We start from the raw sequence: 18596 nt of genomic DNA on the forward strand, positions 1-18596 counted from the left end.
ATGAGGTGTCAGGAAGGAGACGCGGTGACCAATGAGATGCTGGGATCGCCTGGGAGGCTGCCCAATCACGAGGCCTCGCACCGGATATGGTTGCTGAGTTCGGGGACCGAGCTTGGGAAGCGCCTGCACGTGCGGCGCCCGGGAGTGGGCGGGCGGGCGGGGGCCCTGCGCTGGCCGTCAGCGTCTTCCCAGCCCCTTCGCGTTCTGAGCGCTGGGAGGCGGGTCCGCGTGTCCGTCCGTCCGTCCGTCTGCGGACGCGAGTCGGCGGTGCCCCGGAGCCGGTGCGGCCTCGCGCGGCCCCGCCGGGCGTGACCGCCAGGGCGCATGGCGGGCGCGGGGAGCGCGGGTCTCCTGCCGAAGAGCTCCCGGGACTTCGGCTCGGCGGACTACTGGGAGAAGTTTTTCCAGCTGCGGGGCAAGAAGGCTTTCGAGTGGTACGGGAGCTACCTGGACCTGTGCGGGCTGCTGCACAAGTACATCCGGCCCCGGGAGAAGGTGAGGGCGCGGCGGGGCGCCCGGGGGCGCGGCGGGGCCGATCGCGGGGCCGATGGCGGGGCCGGGGGACACGGGGGCGCGGCGGGGCCGATGGCGGGGCCGGGGAGGGCCGCCCGCAGGCCGCCCTGCGCCCCTCCGGCGCTGACACCCGCGGTGGGACGGGCTCGCCGCCCGCCCCGTCTCGGGGTCCCGGGCGCGCCTCCAGGCGTGCGCGTGTGGAGCCGCTCCCGCGCCGGCGCGGGGAACGCACACTCGTGAGAGTCGGTTGCACAAGGGGCGATGTGCGGGACGCAGCCCTGCGGGAGCCAGTGCGAGCCCTGAGCACCGGGCGCGCGCGGGAATACCGCAGCGGAATGGGTTTGTGCGGTTGGTGCGTGCGGAGACCTCACTAGAACCAGGGGAGACCGGGAGCGTTGGTGGAGGAAGCCTCCGTGCTAAGCCGAGTGTGTGAGCGTGTGTGTGTGCAAGTGTGTGTGCACATTCCTCCAGGTCTCATAACTGGAGGTGAGTAGTCAGACACCTGGTGTGCCTTGTTTGGTCTCAGTCTTGGGACCTGAGCGTCGGTGCTCAAGGCTGGTGCTCTACCACTTGGACCACAGCTCCATTCACGGACTTTCCTGCCCCCCCCCCCCCCCCCCCCCCCCCCCCCCCGCTGCCTTTGAACTGTGGTCCTCAGCCTCCTGAGTAGGAGCCCGAATGGCTTGAGCCGCCGGCACCCAGCAGTCCCACACATGTTTGTCTTCCAGGTGACCTGGGAGACCGCACTGTAAGTGGTCACTGAGGTTTTAACTCTGGTTTGTGCCCGAGCTTACACACTTCCCATCAAGTCATGCGTTAGCCAGAGATGGTAACATGTGAGCAGAATTTTGAAGAATAGATTAGAGATGGCTCCACAGAAAGGGAGTCAACAGTTTGTGTTTTAAGTTGGCTTCCGAAATACCATGAGGTAAAATCTGATGGGTGCAAAATTTGAACCCTCACAAGATGTAGTTTGTTACCTGTGAAGCCAAAGGCACTAATGGATGGATGAAGTTGGGAGTAAAACAAGATCCTAGCTATAACTAATGTGTTTGGATTCTGTGCTTTTGTGTTAATTTCTGAGAACTGGGTGCTCCGTTTCAGAGAAAAGGACTACGATATTGTTTCTACAGCACACAGCCCCATTCTCACATGACCTATTTTGTTGCTAAGTGTGGTTTTCACTAGTGATAAGAGTCAACTGTAAAGTTGCCTTTTTCGTGACAATACCATCTCTGTCTTCTGAAACCCGGAACAGCCAAGATCTTGAAATATTTGAAGCACATTCCTTAGCCTTGATTAGCTCCCTTTTATTTATGTATTTATTTATGTATTGTTGTGTCAGTACTGGGCTTGAACTCAGGGCTTGGGTGCTGTCCTGAGCTTTTTGGCTCAACTACTTTTCTTCTCTGCCTCTTGAGCCACAGCTCCACTTCCAGCTTTTTTGGTACCTAATTGGAGAGTCCCATAGTTCCCTGCCCAGGCTGGCTTTGAACGGGTGATCCTCAGAGCTCAGTTTCCTGAGGCACCGGACACCCTCCTTTCATCGGTTTTTGTGTGTGTCTGTGTGTGTTTTTCCTCTAGGTTCTGGTGATCGGGTGTGGCAACTCGGAGCTGAGTGAGCAGCTGTATGATGTGGGATATCAGGATATAGTGAACATTGACATCAGCGAGGTCGTCATCAGGCAGATGAAGGAGCGCAATGCCAGTCGAAGGCCCCGGATGAGCTTCTTGAAGATGGACATGACACAGATGGAGTTTCCCGACGCCTCATTCCAGGTGGTGTTGGACAAGGGCACCCTGGATGCTGTCCTGACAGGAGAGGAGGAGGAGACGCTGCAGCTGGTGGACAGGATGCTGGCCGAGGTGGGCCGTGTCCTGCAGGTGGGCGGTCGCTACCTCTGCATCTCCCTGGCCCAGGCTCACATCCTGAAGAAAGCAGTGGGTCACTTCTCTCGGGAGGGGTGGATGGTGCGGGTGCATCAAGTCGCCCACGGCCGGGACCCGGCGTCGGAGGCAGAGCCTCAGTTCTCCCTGCCTGTCTTTGCATTCATCATGACCAAGTTCAGGCCCGTCCCTGGCGCGGCCCCCCAGATCTTTGAGCTGTGTGCTCAGGAGCAGGGCCAGCCCGTGCGGCTGGACAGTGCCGAGCGGCTGGTGGCGGCCGTGCGTGAGCAGCAGCAGCATGCCTGGCTGTGCGGGCAGCTGCGCGCGGCCGGGGCCGGGCTGGGGAGGAGCGTGTCTCTGGACCTGTGCAGTGGCCACACGGGCGAGCCACGCTACACCCTCCACGTGGTGGACAGCCCCTCCGTGAAGCCAGCGCGGGACAACCATTGTGCCATTTTCATCAGTGAGTCGGGACGGCTCCCTCTCCTTCCCTGGAGGGGCTGGGGCTGGAGCTGGGCTTGATGGATGGGTATGGCTTGCTGTGTTCGTCTTTCTGATTTTCAGAGAATGCTATCTCCAGAGCGTTAGGCCAAGGCTCCCCACGTGTGCTTAGATTGGAGGCTGCTTCTTTCTCATCTTCCGTCGCAAAGGCCCCATGGGGTGTGAGAGTGGATCTGTGTAGGGAGGGGAACAGAGGTCTGTCTGGTAGCTAATACACCCCGTGCGGGGGCCTGTTGGCTATGGCGCTGCGGGGTAGGCTCTGGCCCCAGCGCTGGCCTCTGAACTGTGGGGTGTGAGCAGCCTGTGCTTCTCTGCAGATTTTAGGGAGGTGGTTCAGTGTAGCACCTGAAAAAAAAGTAAGCTCTGGAAACAAGACTGTGCATTGCAGTCCTGGCGAGGCTCCTTGCTGATAGTGCCGCGTCACACAAGCTGCTTTTATTGCGGGTACCTCCGTTTCCTCCCCGATGAAATAGGGTTTAACTCTTCTGTAGTTACAAGACATATATAAAAGCTCTTAGAAACAGTCCCTGGCGTGGTTGGGAGAATAGCTCAGATGGAAGAGCGCTTGTCTAGCGTGCAGGAGGGCCTGGCCCGGGTTCAGGCCCTAATCTCACGGCCTGCGGGTGCACACTGCCGAGTTTAAACCCTAGCCCTGCCAGAGAGCTTGTGCTTGGTATATGATAGGATAAATGCTTTGCATAAGTGTTATCAAAGAGTAAAAGATACCTTGCTTACCTAATGAGGGTCAGGAGATAGCATGAGGACATGCCTCCGTTGTAGGAAATTCTAAACAAATGCTAGATGCTAACAGTCGTGCGGGTGATTTGTTTCTTTGTCTGTGTGTTTTTCTGTTGGTCACGGGGCCTGAACTCTGGGCCTGGACACTGTCCCTCAGCTCTTCAGCTCAAGGCTAGCGCTCTACCACTTTGAGCCACAGTGCCACTCCCAGCCTTTTATGCTTATGTGGTGCTGAGGACTCGAACCCAGGGCCTCATGCATGCAAGGCAAGCTCTCTACCACTGAGCCACTTTCACAGCCCCCGGTGATTTGTTTCTGACAACAGAGCCATTTTCCAAGTATTCTCTCTACCACTGAGCCACTTTCACAGCCCCCGGTGATTTGTTTCTGACAACAGAGCCATTTTCCAAGTATTCTGTGATCCTGTCTGTCCTCGTTTGGGAGAGAATCGTGTAATGGATGTGAGCCTAGAGCCGGGTGGGCTGCCTGGGTCTCGGTGCAGCCCTGCCATTTCCCAGCCGTATGAATTGACGGGAATCACGCAGTTTCTGTGCCTCAGTTCCCTTTCCCTTCTTTTTTTTTTTTAAACGAGGAGAATGCCGCCTGCGTCTCGGGTGTTGTGAAGATCTATTACTTTATGTTTGTAAACTGCTTGGAGTCACACCTGGTGTGGAGAAAGCATTGACAGTAATCGCCTTTGTTGCTCCCTTCCGCCATGCCTGCCATGCCTGCACTCTGACGCACCTTGGGTCCTGTCCCGTGTCCCGTGGGCTCCCTGTGTGCTGGGGTGTCAGCAGCCCCTGTGTGGGTCACGGGAGCCACGTGCCTGCCACGGGGACCACACTGCTGTGGGTCTGGCCGCTCCGGCCAGGTCTCCCTGTGACCACGTCCCTCCTTTTCAGTCCCCCAGGGCCGTGAGACTGAGTGGCTCTTCGGCACGGAGGAAGGCCGGAAGCAGTTGGCAGCTAGCGCGGGCTTCCGGAGGCTGATCACGGTGTCCCTCCATCGAGGTCAGCAGTACGACGGCATGGACAGCATTCAGGCGGAGCTGTCGGCCAGCGTCATGGAGCTGGTCCCGGCCAGAATGCCCTCCCAGCAGAAGGTACCAGCGCGGGCGGATAGCAGCTTTCCCTGATCTCTGCACCCACCCTAGCAGCCAGGAGGGCAGAAAGAGCCTTGGAAGAACGGGAATCTGACCTTAGTTTGGTCCTTTGAGGTGTGTTAGCTTAGTGTTAAACGGGCAGAAAACATTTTCTTGTGGGGTGCTGGGGTCTCACTCCTGAAATCCTAGCTACTCAGGAGGCTGAGAACTGAGGATCATTGTTTGAAGCCTGCCTGGGAAGAAGAGTCTGTGCAGTGCTTATCTCCAATTAGCCAGCAAAAAGCTGGAAGTGGAGATGTGGCTCCAGTGGTAGCACGTCAGAGGCAAGCACGAAAGCCAAGTGAGCACAGGAGGCCTTGGGTCCTAGCTTCAGGACCAGCACCAAGGCAGCCAACAGAACCCAAGACAACAACAGTCTTCTCCTGCCCTGGAGTAGAGAGACAAAGTTGAATAGTTGCTTTTATTAAGAACCATAGCAGCATGGTTGTGCATGCATGCGTGTCTGTCTGTCTGCCTGCATAGAGATGACAAGATGGAAATGCTGTACATCTTGCTGCCTCTAGCTCTTCAAACTGCTGATTGTTGAGACTGTTTCTCTTTGCTTGCTTTTGAAAAAGACATCTTGGGGCTGGGAAGGTGGCTCAGTGGTAGAGCGCTTGCCTTGCATGCATGAGGCCCTCCCTGGGTTCGATTCCTCAGCACCACATAAGCAAAAAGAAAAAAGCCAGAAGTGGCGCTGTGGCTCAAGTGGTAGAGTGCTAGCCTTGAGCTGAAGAGCTGAGGGACAGCGCCCAGGCCCAGAGTTCAGGCCCCACGACCGAACCCCAAAAAAAGAAAAAGTCATCTTCACCTGTCTTGCTCCTCTGAACTGTCATTATCTGAGGTATAAAATGGAAAGGACCCAACAGCTCAGTGCGATTTCAGAGTATTAGCATTGCTGGCTTTAAAGTTGCAAAATAATGATACAGGATCATCAGTTATACCTTCTACTTTGACATCTTGTCAGTTACTCATTACATGAGTAATTGACAGGCAGCTTTTTTTATTTTTTGACAGATGGAAAAGCCCACGTATCTGGAGGACTACTGTAAAAGTGCAAGTCCCTTGCTGGGCATGAGTGGCTCACGCCCGTAATCCTAGCTCCTCTGGTGGCTGAGATCTGAGGATCAGGGTTTGAAGCCAGCCCAGGCAGGAAAGTCTATAGGCAAGCACCAGAATAGCTGGGAGAGGAACTGGGGCTTAAGTGGTAGAGTTGCTAGCCTTGAGCAGGGAAGCTCAGGGACAGTGCCTTGACAGTTCAAGCCCCAGGACCAGCACAAACACATACACAAGAAATACAAACCCTGCGTTTCCAGACCATACTCCAGACCATGGACAAATGTGTGCTTGATTTTTCCTGGCTGAGTTGGTATCCATGAGCCAGACATTATGTCAGGGAGACCCAGATCCTCCGGAAGCTTCCTCTGTGATCTCTGAAAGGTCAGAAATTGCTGATAATTAGGAGGTAGCCATGATGGTATTTATGGTGGTAAATGTGTATAATTTCTGCATTTGGAAAGGAGGATCACAGGTTGATGCCAGCCTAGGCTACATTGTAAGACCCTGTCTCAAAACATAAAGAGGAAAAAAAATAGTTGTAAAGGTGGTGGAGGAGGTAAGAAGTTTTAGAGGGAAATATATTTTTCTCCTAAGGTTTACAAAAATTTGAATAAAGAAAATAACTGGGGGAACAGAGAAATACTTGCAGATTTAGGGGGTGTTTTCCCCTCTTCGTGGCCATTACCCTTATCCAGATTCCTCATAAATGCAGCCCCTTCCTGAGGCTTCCTTCTAGCTTTCATTATTATTATTTTTTCATTCTCCCGGGCATTGAGAGGTCTTTTAGTGGTTACGAATGAGTTCTTACATTTTTGGTGGGAAGAATTAATTATATTTCAATAGTAGCTCAGGAGATGTTTTTGCAGTCACAATTTGCAGAAGGTGAATTGAACTTTTAAAGAGCCGGCAGACAAGAAGCGTAGTAGATGGAGATCTTCAGGGACACTCTCCACAGCCCTGGCAGGAGGTCCTCTTGTTGAAACCCAGCAAGGGATGGGTGGCTTCTCGTGTTTCCTAACTGAGCTGGTGTGTCTCTGGCCATGTCTCCAGGTGCCCTTTCTATCTGTGGGGGGGGACATCGGTGTCCGGACCGTCCAGCACCAAGCCTGCAGCCCCCTGAGCGGCGAGTATGTCATCGAAGACGTCCAAGGGGATGACCGGCGATTCTTTCGGCGGCTGATCTTCCTCAGCAGCAGGAACGTGGTGCAGTCTGAGGCCCGGCTGCTGAAGGACGCGTCTCATAGAGGTGAGGCGTCGTAGGCCCGGCCGTGGGAGCCGCCGGGTGGGCGAGGGGAGGAGAGGCTGGTGGCGTGAGGTGACACCGGTCCAGGTGGGAGCTGGAGCCTGTGTCCCAGGCCACGCGGCTGCCAGGACAGCCCATCTTACCGCCCGGGCCCTCCGGGCGCTGGCGGCGAGTGGCAGAGTGGAGGTATTTCTTTCCTTCTGAAATGATAGGGAGCGGGCGTGGTCTGCCAGAGTAAGTGTGGTGATACTTCAGAGCCTTCAGGTCTGCACTGGTGCTCAGGAGCTGACCCAGCAGCGGGGAGCTGGCTGGCCTCTGTTGCCCACCTCACCTGCTGGAGAGGGGCTTTTGAAATCTGTTTTTTGTCGATCATGGGGCTTCAACTCGGGGCCTGAGCACTGTCTCTGAGTTCTTTTGCTCAAAGCTAGTGTTCTACCATTAGCGTTCTACCCAAAGGCCACTTCTGGCCTTTCCTGGGTATGTGATGCTGAGGAATTGAACTCAGGGCCTCATGCATGCTAGGCAAGCCACTTTCCCAGAAGATGTATTTTGTCTGAATCACTTAACTAATGCTGTCCCTATTTCCTTAGAACTCAGTTTTCTTATGTACCAAGAACTGGAAAGATAGGTTGTTGTAAAAGATAAAAGACAAAAGTTTTGGTACAGTAATTGGCACAGAATAGGTTAGTAGCTGTACATCTCCTCTAGAAGCATTTAGGAGTATACTTTTCTCCATCAGTGCATTAATCCCTCAGAAGGCTGTTACTTGGGCTTGAAGTCGGGGAGTTGAGCTCCTGCTTGGCTCTTTTGCTCAAGGCTGGTACTCCATCCCATAAGCCACACTTCCACTTGTGACATTTTGCTGTTCATTTGCGGTTAAGAGTCTCATAGTCTTTGAACCTCAGACCTTAGCCTCCTAAGTAGCTAGGATTATAAGCATGAGCCACCAGTACCTGGCAAGGTGGTCTTTTTTTTAAAAACCAGTTACTCATTTTGTATTAGTCTGAATTAGTTGTACAAAGGCGTTTCATTTCAGCGCGCACGGTTATGTGTACAGTGATCTTATCTTGATCAGAGTTACCTCTTCTGTCATTCTCCCTTTTCCTTCCCAAGCCAGTCTCATCAGATCTCGCTTCACTGCCATGCAGGTACCTGAAGGAGTGTGACTGTATGTGACTGGGTGCTGACTCTAAGCTTCTTTTGCTTAAGGCTAGGGCTCTTGAGCTACAAAGCTACTTCCAGCTTTTTCTGAGTAGTTTATTGGAGATAAGAGTTTCACAGATGTTCCTGCCCAGGCTGTCCTAGAATGGCAGTACTCAGATCCCGGCCTCCTCATTAGCTAGGATTACAAGTGTGAACACCCAGCAAATTCTTGCCTCTTTAACAGTTGGCTTTCAAGTCTGTTCAAGCCAATATCTGCACACTGATACCTGTAACCTTTATGTCCAAGGACTAGAGTAAGAAGCATAGTAGTATTTCATTAGTGTAAATCTCTCATCCAGCCCAGAAGAAACGGAAAAAGGAAAAGAAGAAGCAGCGATCTACGAATGCTTCCGAGGACCTCCCTCCTGCCCCTGGGCAGTCCATCGATAAGAGTTACCTCTGCTGTGAGCACCACAAAGCCATGATCGCCGGCCTCACCCTGCTCAGGAACCCGGAGCGCCTCCTAGGTGAGCGAGATGCCACCGCCCGCCACAAGGGGGAGCCTGGGAGCCTAGAGAAGTAGCTGGGCAGTGATTGCAAACTGGCAGTCGCTGCGTCTCTGGGTGTTTCAGCCTGTCATCTTGAAATGGCTGCACGTGTTGATGCATAAGTCCTTTCTTCCCTCCCTTCCTTCCTTCCTCCCTTCCTCCCTCCCTCCCTTCCTTCCTTCCTTCCTTCCTTCCTTCCTTCCTTCCTTCCTTCCTTCCTTCCTTCCTTCCTTCCTTCCTTCCATTTCCTTTCTCCCTCCCTCCCTTCTTCCTCCCTCCCTCCTTTCTCCCTCCCTCCCTCCCTCCTTCCCTCTTTTCCTTCCCCCTCTCCCCCCTCCCTCCCTCCCTTCCTCGCTTCCTTGCTTTCCAGTCTGAGGGCCTGAGCACTCTTCCTGAGCTTTTGTGTTCAAGGTAGACACTCTACCACTTGAGATACAGCTCTGTTTCTGGCTTTTTGGTGGTTAATTGGAGATAATATTATAGACCTTCTCGCTTGGACTGGCTTTGAACCTCGATCTTCAAGTCTCAGCCTCCTGAGTAGCTAGGATTACAGGTGTGAGCCACCAGCACCCAGCTTTTTCATTTCTTTTGAAAATTAAGGTATAAAAAAATTACCAAATGAAAAGTATTTGGATTAAGTGCTCAGTTTGATGAAATTTTACGTTTTATATATCCATGTTAACTAGATTTAAAAATTAGATGTCCAGAGCCTTTGATAATGTGGTTTTTCGGTAGTGTATTCCTTGAGCACAAGATGAAAATTGTTGAATTTTAACCTAAAAATCCTTATTATGGTCAGTGCAGAGATAGTTTTATGACTATCTGGGTCTAACCTCATTAGAAGACGTTTCACACTTAGAAATGTGTTTGTCTGAAGTCCTCAAATACCCCTACTGAAATGCTCTGTGTTATGTGCCTGAAATCTCATTTCTTAGCTTTCGTCCTAGGGCCTAGCTCCTTTCGGGGATTGTCCTGTCTTGCGTCCCTTCTTCTGTGGTTGCTGAGTTTTCTTTGTGATTAGGGCTAGGACCTGGGCCTTCAGCGTTTTCTTGGGATGTACAAAACTGGACAGATGACCCTTATTTGGTCAGGATGTCTGAAAAGGCAGTTCCGGACTGTGGAGTCCAGAGTCAGTCAAGGGGCATCGCCCCTGCCCTACGGCAGGATCAGGAATAAGGGAATGGGGCTATTGTTCTCCATCTCCTGCGATGTGGGTGTCTCCAGGAAATCTTCTGATACCGTGAAGCAGAGTGCTTAGAGATCTTTAAGAGCCCATAATGCTAACTCATGAAACATCTTCAGGGTCAGTTTGCAGGTGTCAGTTGACTCTCACTTTCTGGTCTGAGGGAGGGAGGCCAGTGCTTTGAGCCTTGCGTTTGTGAGCAGCGCTGACACCGTCAGCCCCGCTCAGGGGGCGCCGCACTCTGCAGCCGGAGCAGGGCATGGTGACACCTCTCTCTCCCTACAGACAGCCCTCTGGCCTTGCTGGTGGTGGGCCTGGGTGGAGGCAGCCTCCCCCTGTTCGTCCACGACCACTTCCCAAAGTCCTGCCTGGACGCCGTGGAGATCGACCCCTCCATGTTGGAAGTGGCCACCCGGTGGTTTGGCTTCTCGCAGAGTGACCGGATGAGAGTCCACATTGCAGACGGCCTGGATTATATTACCAGCCTGGCGGGGGCAGAAGGAGGTACTGAGGGGGGACGCGGGGAGGGGCGCTAGCAGACACTGGCCCGAAGGCCCCCGGAATTCCTCTCCTCCGCGCCAGTCCTTGCCGTCCAGTGATTGGTTGATGGGTCCATATTGGTTGGCGTCTGCTTAGCGCGGTGCTGAGGACCGGAGGACTGTGGCGGCCTTCGCGTTCTGACGTACCCTTTTTCCTTGACCCTTGACCCTGCCACTCCTCACCCTTGCAAGGGAGTGGAAGCCTCGCTGGGTACGCGAAAAGGGAAGAAAAACGTGGAAACAGCTGAGGTGGCTGTTGGGGCGTTTGGTGAAGCCTTCAGTTGAAGGTGGAATCAGTCAGACACGGGTGCCCAGTGTCCGCGCAGCTCCGCGCTGGCCCAGGACAGTCGACAGCATCCGCAGACACAGTTTTCATTGTCCCAGAAGTGGGGTGTGGGGAGGCAGCTGCTCCCAGTGTGGAGAGGCTCTGAGTGGCTCGAGGTCCCCCCTCCCTCCCCCCTCCACTCCCCCTCCCCCGCCCCGGGGGGGGGGGTGGCACAGGCAGGCACAGGCAGGCGGCCTTGGCAGCACTGCGGCCCCAGAGGCGGCCGGGCTGAGGCTGAGCCAGCCCGATGCGGCCATGACTTGTTGCTAGTCCTCCCGCGGCTGGAATTAAGGCTCCGTTCTGCTCTGATTGTGCCCTGGACTTAGGTAAAGGCCTGTTCATTTCTTCCTAGCACTGGGAACTGCTCTGCCCCTTTCATAGCGCTGCAGCTAGGCTCGCCGGGGAGCTCAGGCTGCCTTCCCCGGTCTGCCTGCTCAGTCGTGGGTGCCCTAGTTACCCCGAGGCTAGGCTGTCTTTCCGGAAGGGTGTGGCAAACGGAGGCCTGCCGGGAGGCGTGGGGGCTGGAATGCGCAGGTGACAGTCTTGAGGTTTTCCCTTGTCACCTGAACCTACCTGTGACTCTTCCGGTTCCATCACTGTGTCAGGCCGAAGACGGCCAAACCACACGAAGTGTCTGTCTGGCTGTCGGGTGTGTGGTAGACCTTCAGGTAACACTGGTGCCCTGCTGGCGTTGCGGGCGGCGTCCAGCGCTGGGTCCTGACCACTGTGCTGACTCCGCCTCCATGCTTTTCCTTGCATGTCGGCCTGCCAAATAGTTTTTGTTTTTGTGGGTTTTTTTGTTGTTGTTTTTGCAAAGAAACCAAAATCAAGGCTAGTGTAAGGGTCCAGCGGTAGAGTGCTTGCCCACCTTGTGCGGGATTCTGGGCTCAGGGTTGAGCGCCGAGAGCAGGCAGGGTAATCAACGTCCGATCAAGTCTGCATCAGTTCTTGGCATGCCACGCCCCAGAGTGCACCCCGATGGCAGAGTCACCAGCTCAGGGTCACGGCGCGCCGCCTGCCGCCGCTCGCACCTCCTGGGAGGGAGCAGATCACGTTCCTTCTCATCCGCTCAGCAAGATGGTTTGTCTCTTTTTTTTTTTTTTTTTTTTTTTTTTTTGGGTCCGGTCGTGGGGCCTGAACTCTGGGCCTGGGCGCTGTCCCTCAGCTCTTCAGCTCAAGGCTAGCGCTCTACCACTTGAGCCACAGCGCCACTTCCGGCTTTTTTCTTTTTGCTTATGTGGTGCTGAGGAATCGAACCCGGGGCCTCAGGCTTGCAAGGCAAGCACTCTACCACTGAGCCACCTTCCCAGCCCGATGGTTTGTCTCTTGAGCCAGCTCTTGCTCCCGGAACTGGAAGAGATACCGCTGGCTTCCAGTGTCACAGCGTTGACTTCTCTCCTGGAACAGGAGCTGTTTTCAGAGTTGAGGAAGTGACTCTTGGCCGGGCCAGCGCTTAAATGCCTACTCGGCTGCTTTGTCTCGATCACCAGTTCTCAGCCCCCCTAGAGAGAAGAAAATTGCAGAGGGAAATTCCCATCTCTTTTCTCATCTACTTCCCACCATCCCAGAATTTTTTCCTTGGTCAGGAATGTAATCTACATTTTCTTGAGGATGTAGACACTTTTCAAGCTGATTCTCAGATTCTGCCAGGGTTGACTCCCCCCAGCTCCCCCCCCCAGCCCCAGCCTAGGATGGGCCCTCGGTTTGCGCCCGTGGAGGGCGTGTTTGGATGTGTGGAGGTTCACCGTGGGACGGTTAACTCGGATGGCAAGGATTCTTGGGCAGGGCCATCAGTGGTCTGGGCAAATCACGTCCTCCTTCTTAGCTTTTGTGGCCACTTTGGCTTCTCTTTTCCAGCCCGGCCCGCCTATGACGTGGTAATGTTTGATGTAGACAGCAAGGACCCCGCCGTGGGGATGAGCTGCCCACCCCCGGCGTTTGTGGAGTTGTCTTTCCTGCAGAAGGTCAGAAGCCTCCTGACTCCTGAAGGTATGCTGAAGCACACGTCGCAGAACTACAGAAGGAAGAGCGGGCGGGCTTAGGAACAATCTTTACTTTGATTAAAAAGAAAAAAAATGCAGGCAGCCAGGCTCAGTGGCGCACACCTGCAGTCCTAGCTGCTCAGGAGGCTGAGGTCTGAAGAACCTGATTCAGAGCAGCCCTGGCAGGCACGTCGGTGGGACTCGGTTACCCGGCGCCTGGCTGTGGGGGTCGTGCATACGTGACTGCACATCTCCACTGTCAGGGCGGGGGTGGTTTCCGGTTTCTCGTCCAGTCCACACCGTTGGGTGGAGTATTTGTGAGTCTCTTGGTGTACACACAGCGTGGTCTGTACTGTGCACATGCGTAGACCCTGCCGCACACGCACGGTGCGACACTGGCGACCACTGGAGTGCTTCATCTACTCTGAGCTCGGGAGAGAGCAGGCGGAAGGCTTACTCCTACTCTTCTTTTTCTTGACAGTACTGGGGTTTGAACTCAGGACCTCATGTTGCTAGGCAGATGCTCTACCACTGAGCCACGTGTCCAGCTCTGAAGCTCTCAATCTCCAAAGTCACAGCCCTCTAGGTCTTTTTTTTTGGGGGGAGGTGGGGGGAGAGGGTTGGTTGTGGGACCTGAACTCTGGGCCTGGGCGCTGTCCCTCAGCTCTTCAGTTCAAGGCTAGCGCTCTACCACTTGAGCCACAGCGCCACTTCTGGTTTTCTGGTGGTTTATTGGAGATAAGAGTTTCACGGAGTTTCCTGCCCGGGCTGGCTTTGAACTGCGATCCTCAGAGCTCGGCCTCCTGAGTAGCTAGGATGACAGGTGTGAGCCACCGACGCCCGGCTCCCTCTAGGTCTTGGGCTTGGTGTCAAGTCCTGTGGTGCCCTGGGCTTAACCAGGACTCGAGTCGCTCTGGGTGGCCTTCTCACTCACTAGCCAGTGAGCGCCGCGCGGTGTCGGGCTAGGACGCAGCAGCCTGTGGAGCTGACCAGGTGTTATTTTCTTGGAGATGTGAATTACTATTTGTGTGTGTGTGTGTGTGTGGGATTTGAACTTGGGACTTGTGCTTGTTAGGCAACTGCTCTGTTTGCTTGAGCCACGTCTTTATAGTCTTTTTCACTCTGGCAAAGAGACAGGGTCCTGCTTTTTACCCAGACTGGCCTGAATTACACTGCTTTTATGTGTGCTTGTGTTGTACCAGAGATGGCAGGCATGTTCCACTGTACCCAGCTCTTCCTGTTGAGATGGAGGTCTCGCAAACTTCTTTTACCTGGGTTGGCTTTGATCTGCAGCCTTCCTGAGCTCAGTCCCCTACAGAGCTGTTGGTTTTGGAAACTTGCTGTCCAGTCTGGCCTCAAATTGCAATTTTCCTGATCTCTGCCTCCCAGATAGTTAGGATTACAGATGTGAGCTGTCGGTGCCCAGTTAGTGACTTCTTTATCAGAACAGTTCTTGGGAAACTGAGGCATAGAGAATGGGAATGTGTTAGCCACACAGAAGAGCAAGAAGTGAGGCGGATGTGTCTTCTGAAGTCTTCCCAGCAAGCTTCCTGCCGCGGTGGCCGTGTCTGCTTCGCCGTGGCCTCCGAGGGCCGGCGGCCGGCCTTCTCCAGCACGGCCCTTGTCTCTGTCTCGTCTGCTGATCTGTGGTCCTCTACTCTTCCCACGCTGCAGGCGTCTTCATCCTCAACCTCGTGTGCCGAGACTCGGCGCTAAAGGAGTCTGTTCTGGCGGACCTCAAGGCGGTGTTCCCTCTCCTGTATGTCCGGCGAATCGAGGGAGAGGTGAACGAGATCCTGTTCTGTCAGCTGTCCCCGGCGCAGAAACTCGCCACCCCAGAGCTCCTGGACATGGCCCAGACCTTGGAGCGGACCCTGAAAAGGCCTGGGAGGGGTTGGGATGACAGCTACGTCCTGTCGGATATGCTCAAGACTGTGAAGATCGTGTGAGGGCTGCGGCTGGCGGCCGCCTCAGCCCAGCTCACCTCCAGCTCCCGGTCCACCTGCCGCTGAGGGAGCCCCGTCCCTGCACAATACTTTAGACCTTGGCATTTTTCTTGGTTTCATACTCGGCTACATGCAGCCTGCAGCTCGCTAAGGTTGCCTGAAGATCTGGGCAAATAAAAGTCCTGCCCTTCCTCACAGTGTCTCAGTATAGACCCCGCGTGGGACCCCGAGTGCCCCACGCCCGGCCTCGCCCTGCCCTCCGTGGTAGTGTAGCTTGGCTGACTTCATGTCCACAACATGTCCTCCCTTGCTGGAGATCCCAGAGGCCTGTGTGCCTTAAGGAGCACATGCCCGGTGCCCAGTGCCCAGTGCCCGGTGCCCAGTAGGGGCTGGAGACTGTGCTGACTGCACCTGTTTATTGGTTTGTGTTTGTTAGCGCTCTCTCGGTTCTGGAAGGAAAAGCAGAGCACTCTTGTTCAGGCTGACAAATGTAGAGGAAAAAGTATACATTTTATGTATACACACATCATCTATGTACATTGTAAATACACTATATATATATTGTATGATATGTAAGTCCCCACAAAAGGCGCCATTTCCCATCCTTCAACACGTTGTCACAGTTCTATTGGAAAAGAACTATTGTCCAGAAACACAGACGCGTGCATACACACTTGCACACGCACGCGCACACGCACGCACGTCTCCCCACCTTTCTGCAACGCCTCTGGCGGGAAGGGCATGTCCCCTCTCATCTGCGCTTCGCCAGTCTGGCCTGCCGTGCCGCCTGTGCTTGTCCGTGTCCGCAGGCTGCATGGGCACATGCCCACCGCGGACACCAGGTAGCCTTTGCACGCCAGTCCCCGCTTACGTTCACCAGCACTGGCTTTCCGGGCAGGCCCCCGAGGAAAGGCTTGGGGTGGAGATGTCAGCTGGTCGCAGGCGCCTCCTGCAGCAGGCTCACCTCCAGGCTTGCCACGCCGCCCGTGCCTCCCGACCGCAGCAGCTGCCGTAGCCTGACCCTGTGATTGGCAGAGAAATGGCCGCCAGAGGCCAGCAAACCTTTCACCTCTCGACAGAGCGTGCTTGAACCCAAAGGTGAAGCAATAAGAGATCTGTGCTTTCTGCAGGTGGAACTGTCAGAAAAATCATTCCAATCTTAGGGATTTGTCAGCTCACTGTTCAACAGCTTCCTTTAACCCAGTGGCCCAAGCCATGCTAGTTTTCTTCTCAGTGGGGTGGGTGTTTGCCGCTAGTCCTGTTACTGCGTAGGAGAGGCCTGGCAGACCCATGTCTCTGCTTCTTGTTTACACTGCATATACTGAGTGACAACACATGCCAGACCCTATGTAAAGAACTGTAAGCTGAGCCAGGCGCCAGTGGCTCACGCCTGTAATCCTAGCTACTCAGGAGGCTGAGATCTGAGGATCCCGGTTCAAAGCCAGCCCAGGCAGGAAACTTCGTGAGACTCTGATCGCCAATAAACCACCAGAAAACTGGAAGTGGCGCTGTGGCTCAAGTGGTAGAGTGCTCACCTTGAGCTGAAGAGCTGAGGGACAGCGCCCAGGCCCAGAGTTCAGGCCCCACGACCAACAACAACAAAAAAGGTGCCAATCAAAACGAATCTTCAAGCTATATTCAACTTGGGAGTCAGAAAACTTTATGTTCTACTCTAGAGGATACTCTAGGGGAACATCAGAATGTTCCAGAGCCTGACATACCCAGGCTTGGAGTGGGAACAAACTCAAGCTACAAGTCGCCAGGTGGTGGTGCTCAGCCCACGTGCCTTGCGACCTTAGTGTCCTCTACCGGTTGCAGCTGGTGGGGAGGGCCGCGCCTGCGTGGATACATGTGCTACGCCGCACCGCACGGCGTCACTTGGCCTGCTACGCAGGAGAACCAGCAGAACCAGCGTCTCAGCCGCTGTGACGAGCTGGCCGCAGCAGGTGGGCTTGGAGGTCGGGAGGATGGCCCAGGCCCTCACGAGGGTCTTCACGCCGGCGGGAGCAGGCTCGGAGGGAGCCGCTGCTGGCGCTGGAGGTGGCGCTCGCCGGCGCTGCATCGCGGTGGGCCAGCGGAGCCTGCGGAGCCTAGAGTGGGGGAGGCGTTCTAGGGAAAGGTGCTGCTGGCTGTTGTATTGGGTCCCGTGGCGTTGGGAGCTTGCGAGGTCATGCGTTTCCTCTAGTTTAGGTCTGTGGTGACCTCTTCCCACCCCCCAAAGGGATGGAGGTAACGAAGTCGTTGGTCTGGGGTGCAGCCTGCGCACTGGGATCTAGATCTCTGGGTGATAACTGTTGTACGGCCAAAGGTGGGGACCACTGGGGTTCCGTGATTGGTGCGAGGACAGAGCCGCTCTGCCCCGTGAGGAGACCAGCTTGGCCCGCGTCCCAAGTGAAGCAAGCCCTCTGTAGGCAGAGCCCCGCCCTCACTGCCCACGCTGAGCCCACGCGAGCTCCTGCCACGGTGGACCTGGGAGGTCCGTGCGCACAGAGTGACGTCCCAGTACGGCCGGCCAGGCACAGCCACGCAGCTCAACTCGTGCCGTTCCCCACCCGCCTCCATCACCATGCCCCCCCCCCCCCCCGCCTCCATCACCATGCCCCCACCCGCCTCCATCACCATGCCCCCACCCGCCTCCATCACCATGCCCCCCCTGCCTCCCATCCACCATGTCCCCACCCGCCTCCATCACCATGTTCCCACCTGCCTCCATCACCATGCCCCCACCCGCCTCCCATCCAGCGTCCCCCACCCGCCTCCATCACCATGCCCCCACCCGCCTCCCATCACCATGCCCCCACCCGCCTCCATCACCATGCCCCCACCCGCCTCCATCACCATGCCCCACCCGCCTCCATCACCATGCCCCCACCCGCCTCCCATCACCATGCCCCCGCCCGCCTCCATCACCATGCCCCCACCCGCCTCCATCACCATGCCCCCACCCGCCTCCATCACCATGTCCCCACCTGCCTCCCATCCAGCGTCCCCCACCCGCCTCCATCACCATGCCCCCACCCGCCTCCATCACCATGTCCCCACCCGCCTCCATCACCATGTCCCCACCCGCCTCCATCACCATGCCCCCCCACCTCCATCACCATGTCCCCACCCGCCTCCATCACCATGTCCCCACCCGCCTCCATCACCATGTCCCCACCCGCCTCCCATCACCATGTCCCCACCCGCCTCCATCACCATGCCCCCACCCGCCTCCATCACCATGTCCCCACCCGCCTTCCATCCAGCGTCCCCCACCCGACTCCCATCACCATGTCCCCACCCGCCTCCATCACCATGCCCCCACCCGCCTCCCATCACCATGCCCCCACCCACCTCCCATCACCATGCCCCCACCCGCCTCCATCACCATGTCCCCACCCGCCTCCATCACCATGCCCCCACCTGCCTCCATCACCATGCCCCCACCCGCCTCCATCACCATGCCCCCCCCGCCTCCATCACCATGTCCCCACCCGCCTCCCATCACCATGCCCCCACCCGCCTCCATCACCATGTCCCCACCTGCCTCCCATCCAGCGTCCCCCACCCGCCTCCATCACCATGTCCCCACCCGCCTCCATCACCATGTCCCCACCCGCCTCCATCACCATGCCCCCACCCACCTCCCATCACCATGTCCCCACCCGCCTCCATCACCATGCCCCCCCTGCCTCCCATCACCATGCCCCCACCCGCCTCCATCACCATGCCACCACCCGCCTCCATCACCATGCCCCCACCCGCCTCCATCACCATGTCCCCACCCGCCTCCCATCCAGCGTCCCCCACCCACCTCCCATCACCATGCCCCCACCCGCCTCCATCACCATGCCCCCACCCGCCTC

The 18596-nt window shown here is 56.0% G+C and overlaps 1 protein-coding gene across 2 annotated transcripts; it reads left to right on the forward strand.

Moving 5' to 3' along the window:
• The first annotated feature begins 296 nt into the window (after positions 1–296).
• Positions 297–14941, forward strand: Mettl13 (methyltransferase 13, eEF1A lysine and N-terminal methyltransferase). 2 transcript variants are annotated; one of them, XM_042674271.1, is made up of 8 exons: positions 297–495; positions 2098–2863; positions 4542–4741; positions 6890–7085; positions 8585–8752; positions 10242–10460; positions 12678–12809; positions 14477–14941. In XM_042674271.1, exons 1-8 carry the CDS (start codon positions 325–327, stop codon positions 14749–14751), a joined length of 2127 nt encoding a protein of 708 aa, XP_042530205.1. In that variant the 5' UTR covers positions 297–324; the 3' UTR covers positions 14752–14941. The 2 variants fall into 2 exon arrangements, with proteins under 2 accessions (XP_042530205.1, XP_042530206.1); XM_042674272.1 differs by having other exon boundaries at positions 10242–10457.
• The last annotated feature ends 3655 nt before the right edge of the window (positions 14942–18596 follow it).

Source organism: Dipodomys spectabilis, unplaced genomic scaffold (assembly GCF_019054845.1).
Source record: "Dipodomys spectabilis isolate Male_0828 unplaced genomic scaffold, ASM1905484v1 ptg000019l, whole genome shotgun sequence".
NCBI lineage: Eukaryota > Metazoa > Chordata > Mammalia > Rodentia > Heteromyidae > Dipodomys > Dipodomys spectabilis.